General features: G+C 38.2%; 2 protein-coding genes across 3 annotated transcripts; both read right to left on the bottom strand.

Annotated features, from left to right (window-relative positions):
• Nucleotides 1-8,444: 8,444 nt before the first annotated feature.
• LOC108775083 (calcium and integrin-binding family member 3) lies at nt 8,445-9,764 on the bottom strand. The gene is made up of 4 exons (XM_018541362.1): nt 9,679-9,764; nt 9,499-9,619; nt 9,095-9,260; nt 8,445-8,662 (listed from the first exon to the last, which is right to left on the bottom strand). Exons 1-4 carry the CDS (start codon nt 9,762-9,764, stop codon nt 8,445-8,447), a joined length of 591 nt encoding a protein of 196 aa, XP_018396864.1.
• Nucleotides 9,765-10,474: 710 nt separating this feature from the next.
• On the bottom strand, nt 10,475-13,334 carry mst (misato mitochondrial distribution and morphology regulator). 2 transcript variants are annotated; one of them, XM_018541334.1, is made up of 6 exons: nt 13,306-13,334; nt 12,913-13,040; nt 12,745-12,825; nt 11,663-12,100; nt 10,778-11,582; nt 10,475-10,683 (listed from the first exon to the last, which is right to left on the bottom strand). In XM_018541334.1, the coding sequence occupies exons 2-6, from the start codon at nt 12,988-12,990 to the stop codon at nt 10,475-10,477; spliced, it is 1,611 nt and encodes a 536-aa protein (XP_018396836.1). In that variant the 5' UTR covers nt 12,991-13,040; nt 13,306-13,334. The 2 variants fall into 2 exon arrangements, with proteins under 2 accessions (XP_018396836.1, XP_018396835.1); XM_018541333.1 differs by lacking the exon at nt 13,306-13,334 and having other exon boundaries at nt 12,913-13,203.
• Nucleotides 13,335-13,623: the final 289 nt, after the last annotated feature.

The following is a 13,623-nucleotide window of genomic DNA, read 5'->3' as shown; positions in this document are numbered from 1 at the left end:
ACTTGTGTCAGTAATAGGCAAATCGCTATAAAGGAAAAAAAGAAAAAGAGAGAAAAGATTGCAAAATAAAAAAATCTCTGTTTAAATTAGATGCAGATTTGGTTACGTTATAACGGCAGCAATATTTCAAATTTATTTTATGCAATTCAACGATAACAATTGGCTGCTAATTGTTGTTCTTGTTAAAAAAAAATTTGAGATTAATATCTTTATCGTGCAGACGAATAAATTCTCTATAAACATCTGAAGATTATGCAAATTAGATTTCCTCCAGACGATCGTAGCCTTGCATATTCCATATCGTTCTCGGTGAAGCACCTCGAACGATCAGTCGCGAGCACTTGAAGCGAAGATGAACGGCGAACCGGTCGTAACTGTTGACATAATTCCGACGCGAGTATATCTTCACTATGCATCTGCGGTTTCCTAGAATTATAGCGATCTCACGATTTTCTTTGAGCAATCCTGCGACCAAGTGCAAACGTTCCGTACGGCCGATGCAGAAAGTGCAGACATACGCACGTCCATTGTGAAAGTGTCAGTCGTGCATCTTGCCTTTGATTAAGTCTCTCGCGTCATCGACGGACAAGCCTCATAGGTCACTGCCATTTTCGTTCTTGTCTCGTCCGTATCGAGAGATAATGCGTCTACGAAGATACGCAACCAGACTCTGCGGGGTACAACATGCCGCCATGGAGAATCTCTTCCCACGATAATATATTTCTGCATCGGCTGTGTGTTCAATGGATACTCAATTAAAGTTTCGCTCGTTTGCGTGCGCGCTGAAAGCAAAAATCCTTATTAACGCCCGCTTATTGCAGAAATTCTTTAACTCTGCTAAATCACAGTCGCCATATTCCTCCCCGATACCACGGGCAGATAAAAATTATATAAAATTATCGTCGTGTCGAATCTGCGTAGGAGACACAAGAAACATGCGCCTTTTATCAAAGCTCTGCAGTCTGCAGGTACATCGCTTTATACGATCGTTATCTCATTGAAAATTTGCATTCGATAGAATTCTTGCCGGTAGTGTTAGATCTGCAGAGAGGATTTGATCTTATTGCAGAGAGAGAGAGAGAGAGAGAGAGAGAGAGAGAGATGCATCTAATTGTAAGTAAAATTCTTTTAAAAATTCTGAATTTATTTGCTGCATTTATTTGTTTTTCACAATTTCCGCTCTAAAAAGGAATGATTTTTATATAAATAGAGATATGTATATTTTAGTGAAAACCTGTCTTTTATTAAGTTTTTATATAAACCAAGTCCAAAGTTCATAAGTATATAATATTTTTAGACCTGAAGAATCGTAATATCACGCGATTGGTCAATTTTTTGCGCTCCTACACTCAAGTTTCTTGCAGAATTTCCTGATTGTGGGTTCTCTATCTTCGTAAATCTCGCGCAAACAATTCGAGAGTAACAGGTATCTCGGTGAACATTGAAAAAAAAGGTCTCACGCATGGCGGATTACGAATCTTCCCGAGAAGATGTCCGCGATAGTAAAGGAATATTCGTGCACCCCAATGTGTGGAGCCCATTAGGATCCAAAGGCGGTTGGTCCAGTCTTCTTCTTCTGCCTCTCTCCTCTCCCCTACCTCTCTCGATGGATTCACGATGCTGGAGGAGAGGCAGGAGATGGTCGGGTGGTCAAGCAACATTCCGCTGGCCGAGACCCTTCCTCCCCCTCTTTGGTAGATGGTTCCCTATATACAAGCTCTCGCTTCTTTATGAGCCACAACGATATGTGCCCACGAAAGCGCCAATATTATTTCGACTACGAGCGTTCTACGTAACTTTGCCGAAGTACGAACGTTTGTTCCTTGTCATCGTACTTCGCCTGTCGAATAGACACTCTACATCGCGTCGTGAATCTTGCCGATCACGCGGCAATAATATCGAACGCTTCAATATCAAAGCGCCTCGGTCGTTTCTCTGGTCGGTGAACCTTACACCCTTCAGATATTCTTCATTTTTTCGTACACGAAAAGAATGGTTTTGTTGAAGTATCCAAATATTTAGCTAAATAGCACTCAAGCTGATTATTAAAATTTTTGCAGCATTATTCGTCATGCTTGAGTTTTCTACATAAATATTTCAATTAACATCATCCTTTCCGTGTATGAATTTATTGGTAAGTATAGTACTGTAGAGTTTGTAATTAATTTTGTTTTGTAAAATTAATATAGTTATGAAAATATATATGATTCTCGATAGCTAAGTAACATTGCTTTCATATACGAACTACAGATGAGAACAGAGATAATCATATAAAGTAATAAATTATGATCACGTTACCAACTTGCGTGATCATTTGTGCATTTTTCTCATTTCCGCGAGATGCACTCGCGATTTTTCATCCTCGCTTTCTCCTCGTTTTTATCGTCCGCTATAACGTCTTTCGCAACAGCTGAGATTAAAGCAACGGATATGTATCCAATTTTTCCATGCGATGCATCTGACTTATTCTGAATGTGAAGACCGGCTCCACGAATAGCAGACCGGTATGAAGGAGAAGGTGAAGCGAGTAAGAGAGACAAAGAGAGAGAGAGAGAGAGAGAGAGAGAGAGAGAGAGAATGAAAAAGAGTAAGAGAAGATATCTAGGTCCGGTTTCGGGAGGTTCAAGATCCTCAAGTACACCTTTAAAAATTTAAGGATCATCATGAACAATTTTATATTAACGAAACATCCCGCTCAACGCGTTGGACATGTGTTGTCGATTTTTGGCTTCAACTTAAGTCTAATGGCAAATCGAGCTTAATTAACATAGAAGCGCCGTTATTGTGCGTGGTATCCGCACGACGTACGATTAATGCGAGCGCTTACATAATTATTGTCAGATAGTCGATCGTGATGAACTTGCGTTACAATGCCGACGTGGCAAAAATTCACGCTCGTACGAGTTTCCCTTAACGGCACGTGAATGATAATACATTCGGCGTAAAGCGGTTGCGCGACTAATGTGCGACTACGTGGCAATACAGTTAAGGTAATTAGCAGATACCATCGGGAGACATGACCGTATCTCACGCTTAGTTTGCGAGAGAAAGAGAGAGAGGGCGTCATTATTTCCGAGCATTTAATATTATCTCTGAATAATATTACTGCGAAACGGTAGTCCGCGATGACTACATAGGACGTTTTTCAAGGTCATGGAATCAGCTTATTCCTGGTGACTGAATAGACATATATTTTATGAGACTTCTCCTAATCGTAATTCAAATTATCCAAATTTCAAAAAAATATCATCATAATTTTACTTATTGCTGGCCTCGGATAATATATACTCGGCTACTACTACCTGCCAATCAGATAAAATCTTTCGTATCAACGAGTCATTAATCGTCTCGTGTCACTTTCTTAACTTCGATGCATTAAACACAGAAGGCATTATTATACGTTCTAATTGATTTATCTAATTTCAAAATGAGCTTGGTCGTGTTCTAATTATCGTGTCTAATAATTTAACTATTTACTTGTATCTATTAGCTTCTATATATCGTTTTATTTTTATTGATAGAAAGTGACAAGAAAATATTGTAGAATTTATTAATGTTAACTTGTTTGGAAGTCTCTCATGTTTTCTAAGGGATGACGTTTATAATTATTTAGGATACTTTGTGCCCTATTTATTATTTCCCTAACATTCATGATCCCTTTAAGAACAGTTGAATACCTGTTGCTTTTATTTTATAATTACCTCAGTAAATACTAGGGCTTGCTATTATACGTTTAAACGAAAATACATTCACTATATTTAGTAAACCGTTTACGAAAAATGTCTTTTCGAATAGTTTCATATTTTTTATTATAAACGTTTGTCGCTTCATTAAAGTTTTCTTAGGGTGACGGGTTGAAAAAATCAAAACTTTTAAATGTAAAAAAGACATTTGAGTGTAATAAAAATGGAAATAATATGTATATAAAATAAAAGGTGTATTTGGAAAAACGTTTACCTACAAGCAAACATTTTTTTTCTAAAAGTGAATATAAATGGATAAACGTTTCACGTATCTTCGAAAAATTAGTAAATATCAACTTACAATAATGTTTTTTTTATACATCAATATTATAATTTCCCACTTAACAATAAAAATGTAATATAATACACATGTACGTTAGATTGTTGAATGATAAGAAATTACAACATTGTTATAATGTTATGGTTAGTTAATTGTTTACTGAAATGCGTTGCAAACTTTCGATTTGCCCGTCGAAGGATAGCTTAGGGTTAAAGAGTTCCCATTTTTTTTCTCTAACATTAAGAAAATTTTCCCTTGCTGTATCATTTATCTTATCTGTTTTTAAACGATGCATGACATAGCAATTAGATAAAATTTGTGCCCTGCAGAGACAACGAAGTTTAACGATCACGCGCAGACCAAACTCTGAAACACCTTCCGGCCTTCAGAGTATCGCTTGACAACGGATTCGGTTATACATCTATCAAAACCGCCTACACAACTCGGAAATCTTTCTATTAGCGCCAGTCACTGAAAAGTTTACATCCGAATAGTATCACTATTAGACTTTTGTATCGAGGCATGGAAGAAAATTCCAAAGTGTGTTCGCGCGTGCAAGAGTTCGCCCACGCCAGGGCGCCATAAAAGTTGAGTTCGAATCTGCCCTCCTCAACCGCCTCCACCATCGCATCACCATCGGCTTCACCACTCTGGTGCATTCTCCTCTCTCCCTCTACCTATGTTGGCCGGCACTGTTCATTTCTTCTGCTTCTTCTTCTTCTTCTTCTTCCTCTTCATCTCCTTCTCCACCTCAATCTCTTCTTCTCCTCCACGTCGCCATCCACCCGCGATCTTTGCCTTCTCATTCCTCTTCTCCAACTTCTCGTCTCGCCTCTGCCCGAGAGGAAAGAGGGAGGGAGAGGAGGGAAGCTACGCGGAGTCCCTCCGCACGGACCCGTCGCGACAAGCCGCGTCGAGGAGGTCCAAGAATGCACGGATATCGCGGCATGGAAGGCGGTTGGCTGTGGGCCCCGCGAAGGGGAAGCCTCTCGAGAGAGCCGGGTTTCCTCGACGTAGAGCGGCGGAGGACTCCTGCGTCGAGGGGAAGGCGGGAGGGAGAGCTTCACGGGCCTCGAGGGCCACTCCGCGACCCGCCGGGAGGACGAGGAGAGACGGTGGAACGGCAGGGGCCCGAAGTAGGGGCCGGGAAGTGACCGGATGGCCTTGGTCCCGAGACTTGGTTAGTTACCGCGCGGCTGTCTATAACTGGCCGTGCCACAGGGCGGTATCTCCGATTTCGACCGCTTTTTAAGACGACCGGACCAGGGCCTGGCCTGGCCTGGCCGACCAGCAAGCAGAAAGGGGGGCCCGCCTGCTCCGACAGGGGAAGTGTCCGAAGGGGCGACATGCCGACGAATACGCAAGACGTGCGCATGTATGCTCGAGAAGGCTGAGAACAGAGCGGCTTGATGAAATTTTGTGAAAACTTTTAGCACTCTCTCACTCTCTCTCCCTCACGTTTGTAATAAAAAACCGGCAACGTGACAATTTGCGTGTAGAAGCGCATTAATTCTGCAATCTTTCCTATAATTTCTACAAAGATTTCGTTTATTAATTCTTAGACGCTCTTATGCGTTGAAAATGAGAAGGCGATTTTATTGGAGCGACTTGCGACAGGAATACAATTAGAGTACTTAAACTCGCGACGTAATTGCATTACGCGTGCGACACGCGCACTATTATGTTACCTGAAACGAAATCTTTTGCACCGTCTACAACTCACGCTCTCATAAGGTGTACCGCAAAAACCAATTTAACAGCTTAATCGCAATTAACCGAAAAAGATTGGCATGCTTCTCACGCGCGGTGTGTTCCATTATTCGCCGCGCCGCGGCCGCAGAGCATGCGTTCGAGACGCGCAAGAATCGCGCGGTATTCCACGCGCGATCCATTCGAATAGCTCCGAGTAACCTTTGGAAATCGGCAGGTACGGTTCCGTAAACGCGCAGATACGCGGCGTTTTGTTGGGACGCGCGGCGGCCCACCGCCTGAAATAATGGGAGATGAAACGCAACGTGTTACACGCAGGCTCTTCCGCCCTCCGTGGTCGCCACTCGATCTCGCGGAGGACGGGACGCCTACGTCTCGCGTCCTGTATAAATTAACGTAGTCGTGAAATCGCACTCGCGGATCTCCCCCCGCATCGCCGCGTCGCCGGGAGGGACTCCTGTCTGGGGCAAGAATGAATAGCCCGGTTACTTGCTCACCATCGCTCATTATTGTTCAACAGGGGCAACTTATGTGTGAGAGCGCAAGAAGGTATATCTGAGACGGGTACAAAGCGATGTACAGGGTGTTTCAAAGCCTGTGCACTTTTATCCGAGCCACAGGTGGTCGAAACTGAACCGCGAGTAGAATAATATAGCTTTTAAAGGTCGAAGATAATAGAATGCAACGGAAACGAACATTTCACGATATTGTTTGGGGAAAACGGTCAATAAGGGTGCGACCCTTACAATCCAAAGAAACACCTGAACACGTATCCAGAGGATAGATATTCCTGCTTTTTCTAAACGAGGACTGTTATAAATTCTTCATCCTAAAACTCTACAACTGTTTTCTGATTTTCAGACAAAATTTCATAATTTTCTTTGATTTTGAATAATATTTTGAAACTTTTTTTATATTTTTGTCTTGATTTCGAAATTACTAAATGTTTCGTCGAGAAATTAATTTAACGTAGCAATATAAATTATTATTAACGTTGCTGACATTATTTGCATTTTTAATTAAGTTGGCAGTATTAATTTCAAAATTATATAGATGTGACATATACATATATATTAAATTTCTCTAAAGTAAAGAAATTTTAATTTTCTGGAAAATTTCGCAAAATCCCCTGACTTTTACCTGATTTCAGTAATCTTCAGTTTTGTAGCAACCCTGTTCTAAGAACATTCCCAGGATGTCTCCTGAATAAAACGTGCTTCATACGAATCATGAAGAAACGTGACTTTTGACACGTCCGATACATCGGCGCCTCAGTCAAATGTCTATCGAGCTAACAATTACCTCAGCGAGTTTACGAAAGTCTCATCCGTGATATTTCACGAGAGATCCCCGGGCGATTTTGTCTATCGTTATACATATACATATGTATATACCTCGGCATTAGACGTGGCAGGAAACATAGTCATTAAGAAATTTGTTGCTGACGAGACGTCACAGACGCGCTGCCAATTTGTCAAAGTGGTTTCGCGTTATTATAATTATTCATACAACTTCCGCGTGTCTCCAAGGTGCGACACAATTCGCGGACAACCCGGAAAATTTGCCGGCTTACGCGTCGTCCACGCGTAAGTGGCGCATTAAGAGTACGACCGAACGATATACTCGAGCATAGCGATACTTTTTCCACGAGTCCGCAATCAGTGGGCGACTAATGACGAAGGATATTAACTTCGTCACGTATGCGGTCCATAGGCGCGTCGCTGAGATCCGCGGATCCGCAGACGCGTTTTATGCAGATTACCTCTTCTCAATTTACCACAACGATAAATTAACGTGGCGCGGAACGTCGCAGGTCAAGAAACTGTTATAGGCTCCGACGCGTTTGTTCGAGATGCGTTATTATTTAAGCGTTACTGTTCTTTTCTGCCTCGGGCAACCTTCGAGCGTATCTCTTCGTCTCCACTCTACGACTATGGACGTAAACTCGACGTATTGAAAGGCTCGACTGAAAAGCCGGCAATCTTCATTAAAGTAGAGTAAAAATGAGCAAATGGGCATTAATTACATCGCATGAAGCGCGAACTGAAATGAAACGGAAGAGAGATAATTTTCGAGCTCATCATTTCTCAGGTATTTGTTAATCCTATATTACGTGATGTATTATAATTTTCAAATCACACACCGGTTTTATTGTTCATCTGCTTTTTATATTTCTCTTCGTTTATCGACTATTATAACTTCGAAGCTCATAATATGAAGAAGTTCCGCATCCTCTGCGCTTAAAGATTTATTCTTTATTTTATTCAAGCTGAAATTTTTCATTATATATCAAACGTTTCTTAACGAAACTAACAAATGATTGAGAGAAGGATTAATCCGGTTTGTAACATTCAAGTATATTCAAGTATTTTAAACATTAAATATATATTATAATTAAACATACATATTCGAGATATACTTCACATATATTTTTTGCACACGAAAGAATGATTTTGCTGAAATAGGTATCTAAAAATGTAGCTAGATATAAGTCAGAAAATAATTTTGTTAGACTTTTAAAATAATTAATACGTAGTATGTACAAACTGTGATTACTAGAATATCGAAATTTTTTAACATTACTTACCACGCTTGAATATGTTGCATCGTTATCTTGATGATCTAATAAAATTATTTTTGATTTGCAGTTAAATTTCCAAATATATTTCAACAAAATCGTTATTTCTGTGTATGTGACTTCGATCGTGCATTCATATTCTTATGTGGAAAGTCGCCATAAAATCGGAGGATCTGGTTACAACGTGCTCGAATTCAAGATAAGACAGAGCCTCGTCGCCGTCTATGTCGCTCTCCTCCAGAATTTTTCGACACACGGTAGTCACCTCTTCGGCACTTAGCCCACCTCGAGTCAGTTGCCGACAGGTGCGCTCCAAATCACCCAGGCCCAACACCCCGTCCTCGTCGAAATCTGTTCGCGGAAGATTACAAGTTGATAGATGCGATACAAAAACGATCATCAGAACATTGTCCAAGCAAAGCTAAATGGACCTAGCGGCGATTCTTCTTTGTATCGATAATGCTTTTTCACTTAAGCCTAATCGTAAAATATTTATGAGAGCTAAAAGCAATGGATAACAAGATAAAAACGCGTAATCTATGGCAAAGGAAAAACATCCCGTTCGGACAAGGGTATAATTATAACGCCGCACCGCGGCAAAATCGATCGGTTGTTCCGTGCAAATATTCTCGTGCATCGTGGATGTCGTGTCTGAACGCCGTATGTACTCCTCATCCCATGGAACAACTATAGGTACAGCGAGGTCGACCTCCAGGCTCTCTCACGGTCCGCCCGTCCGTTCGTCTGTCTGTCCGCTCGTCTGATTCACCTGGTGGTCCGTACCGTAAATTTTGAAGGCGTAAAAGACTTTCAAATCCCGCGGTGCTTGTTCAGAGAACACGGACAACATCTCGAGAAATTCCTCGAAACACATCCCTTCGGATGTAGATTGTTCTGAATCCTGGCGTTGCGTAAAAACTTCCGAGATCCGTTCTCTAAATGGATTTTCCTTGGATTAAAAGAAAGAAAATATCCTTTTAGCAAAAACTCGGAAAATTATATATTTTTAGCTAAAATGTAATAAGTTTAAGTATTATTTAAGTTTATTATACACAAAATATATATTATGTTTTAATAAAGACATAAAAATTCGTATGATGTCTGTACATATAGTGAATAATAATTAAAGTTGCGTAAATGTAATGTCGTATACTTAAATTATTTTGATATTTTTAGATAATATAAACCTTGAGTTCGGGTATACGAGCCAAATACGATAGGGGCAAACGAAAAGACGATGCCTCTTGCGATGTCATAATACGCGGTACCATTCCAGGATCTCCTATTTCTCGAAATCTCTTAAATATTCTGTGTACAAAAATAAAATAAGTTTCGAAAAAGTAAAATGATGCAAATAAAGGTACTACCTTAAAATTTCTTTGCGCGTGAAAAAGGTGCAATCTTGATAATCTTCGAGTTGTTCTTCAGTGAATGTCGCCACTTTATTTCCCATTGCTCAATTAAATATTTCTTTTAAATATAATACTATAAACGTGCGCGAGCGTAGGATTCTAAATTATTTGTTTTATTTAAAAGATACTTTTTTTATTTTTTTAATAGGAAAATAGTTTAAGAAAATTAATTTGGATAAAAATTTTTAAGTTGGTCTAAAGACTGTTACATTCACGAAAGAACAACGAGGACTGAGTTTTCACATACCTGATGTTCGATACGAAATCGTGCAATCTAATAACCAGGGTGTGTCTCGCCACTCCTACCATCAGGGATGTTTCGATTTTAAATTTACGAGAAACTATGACCTACTTATATATTTTATTGCTAATTGTACAATTCTTTTATAAACAATATGAACATGCAAGCTCTCTAATATTAATACTCTATAAGACCTTTATATTTGTAAAAAAAATTGTTAAATGGAAATTATTGATTAGTCGAGACTTAAAAAATATATGTGTACATGTGTTAAAACGTTTCAAATGTGACATTACAGAAGGTTAATTATATTAATTGTATCGATACAATTGTAGAAAAAATTGTAAAAAACGTATATTTCAAAATGTTAATCATTAATTTTATGTATGTGGTAAATCTTTTACAAAAGATTTTGTACAAAGTATTGAAAATAATGGTAAGATACAATAAATATTAGAATTATTAACGTTGTTCAATATAATAATCTTCTATTTATAATTCAGTAATTCTTTAGAGATAATAATCTTCATATGCCTCTTTACAATCAGTTAAATTATGAACACATTCTGTAAATTCGTCTTCCTCGAGTCCGGAATCAGTAAAGGCATGGAATTTCTTGATGCTTCTTATCCTTTTGGTTTGTTTAAGTAGAGATTCGTACATTGCCGCGACATTACTACCGCTGTGCATTCCAGCCATTACTGCAACCGAATTTACATCTGAAAAAGAAAGTGAATGTTGTTAAATTTTACCATTATTTAATTTTATCAGTATTGAATTTCGACGTTATTTTTCGGATTAGAAAAGACTTACCAGTTCCTACGGGCCAGCCGGCGATATTTCCATCTTTAGTTACGTTATTATTAAACATCTTTGGATATGGCAAAGTAATTTTCAGCGGTGCCTCAATATTCGATAAATATGTAGCCGATGCATGACACGTACATGCCAGATACAACGTCATCATCTCGTGTACGCTGGAGCATCTGTAGGCTGGTTTGGACATTTGTTTACTAGCTTCGTGAACGGGTCGCTTTATTCTGTCCTCGGGAATTCCCCGTAATGCTATACTTTGCATATTATTATCCATTGGTATATCGCAACTTGGTGTTAGGCTTGTCCATAGAGAGCCTTCGAATTCATCCAATATGTCTATTAAATCCATCTTCATCTTCATGGGAAACGGCAGACTCAGACTGGTCGCTGCAGCTTTGCGACCTAGTTTGTTCAAATCAGCACACAAATCGGATAAGCTGGCACTCGGATATTTCTTAGTTCTGTATCTTAAGCTCAATGTATCTAAAGCGGTCGCTAATATCGCGCTACTGTGATATTTTAGCTCTGGACTATACGTTATGTTCTCAAATTTACGCGCATCAGCCCCAAATGGCCAACCGACTTGTCCACAGGAAAGTGGACTATAAAGCGACGAATTCTCTCCAATATGTTGCCAACATAATGCTGTATTGACAACTTTAACTAAGTCTGATGCACTGGGTTCGGCATTATTAAAGTCAAGACATGGAAACGCCAAGATACTCTTTCCATACTCATCACGTAGATGCTGAACGCAAGACGTTCCAAGACCAGCAAAGCCATCAGTAGAATCCATAAGCACCTATTTATTGAAATATTACATAAGTAATGACATAATTGTTCTTATAATTAATAAAAACATGGCGTGTAATAATCATGTACCTGAAATCCTTGCATTAAATCACACTCTTCTACATACGATCGTATTTTGTCTGTGAAATTGTCAAAGAATTGTTCCGTAGACCATAAATCGCGTCCATACGTGAATATATTAAATGGCCGCTGCGTACAATTGTGTAAATACTGTTTGATAACTGTTACTGTTCTTGGATGGAATTGTGGTAGAAGATAGTCAACCCATGACTTCACATCGTTTTCAAAGTTGAAATTGTCCGAATCTACTGCTTTATCAAGTTCATTTAAATTCTGAATAAAAGGTGTTCTGGGACTAGGTTCAGCGCTAGTAATTTCCAATTTTGTACTATCCCATAGTAGCTGATTGTCTGAAGATTCTGTTTCATATGAAGCTTGTTCACTCAGGTAACCTAGTGCTCCTTTTAAATCTGCTGTTAACAATCTTGGTGTGAATGTCACTTGTTTCTAAAACATAACTATCCAGTAGTAATTATCATTTTATAATATTAAAATGTGTATATTTATAATATAGTTTGTTTGAACATATATATAGAATCATATGAATTTTAAAATTATAATAAAGAAATTTATTGGAAAATATAATATAATGACCACTACTTTTATATTATCACATATGCCATATGTTTTAAATATAGATATAGAGACAATATTTTAGAGATATAGAAGCAATGTACAAAAAACTACTTTTGCTCCCTTCATTGTATGAATTACAATAAAATATTACAACTTACATTTTTAAGAAAAATGTTTTAGGAATTTTTTTCATTATATAATCAAATTGCATATATCAAAAATATATACCAATCTCTGCATTGGCTTTCATATATGTTTCTATTTTATTATTGATTTAATCATAAAATCTTTATCTTTTGTAAAAAAAATATACTATTCCAAAAATACGACTGCGTATTAATTTAATTTAATTTTAACTTTTTATTTTATAATCTTAGAAATAAAATTGCTATATAAACATACTTCTTCAATAGCTATGACAGTTTTAGTGTCATCAATATATATAATTCTGTTGTCTATCTATGAAAGTAGAAAAACACATGCAATATAATCTTTACATTTATAATTATACTTACTCGCATGTTTTCACCTTCTTTATATAGTACATCATGGTTTATCTCGGATGGATTCTTCGGGTCATACGTGAAATTAGATTCCTGTGAAATAATTTTATAATGTATATAATTGTTAAACAGACACGTATACATTGAGATTCATAAACAAAAAATTATAGCCATCAATACCTGCAGATTCCACCAATGTGTGCCAATAAAATTCGAATAATGGCCCAATTGAATGGTTAAGATTTCTCGTGTCGTCATATTTGCCAAATTTATATTTGGGGTAAATGTTGAGAAGACTCTTTTCTCACCTAAAATGTTGATAAAAATATATTCAATCAATGCGTTTTGCATGAAATGAAAGAATCGGGCAGAAAAATGTTGTTCTTCCTCGCGAATTGAGATATTAGTTGCTTTCTATTTACACACAAGTGAAACTGAGTCTGAAGTCAGCTGAGTATGAAATACTCAGATTTATGGTGGAAATATATTTCCACCATGCTCAGATTAATGACGTCACTACTTGTTTATTTATAAAATTAACAAATAACAATACAGGTTTATAACCTCACTTACGAGACTTGACGCATATATGTAATGCATAACGAGCATAACCTGTTCGCGTCATCTCACTGATCGCACTCTATTTTCCTATTGGCGGATGCAATCAATCCAACGCATGCGCACAACACTCAAAGTAATCTTAGAAAGAGAGGGAAATATATATTCCCGCACCGTGGTTCTGGCACAGTATATACATAGCCACGAAGTAAGAGAGAAGGAGATCGAACTCTGTGAAACGTAAATGGTCCTAGTCCGTGACCCCTAATTGGGAGGGAGTCCGCTGAAAGGAATGAATTCTTATGGTTGGGCGCCATTTGCAACTAATCTTTA

This window comes from Cyphomyrmex costatus, unplaced genomic scaffold, assembly GCF_001594065.2.
Source record: "Cyphomyrmex costatus isolate MS0001 unplaced genomic scaffold, Ccosl1.0 scaffold281, whole genome shotgun sequence".
NCBI lineage: Eukaryota > Metazoa > Arthropoda > Insecta > Hymenoptera > Formicidae > Cyphomyrmex > Cyphomyrmex costatus.
The sequence above is the reverse complement of the archived record's forward strand: the minus strand, read 5'-3'. Positions and strand labels throughout refer to the sequence as shown.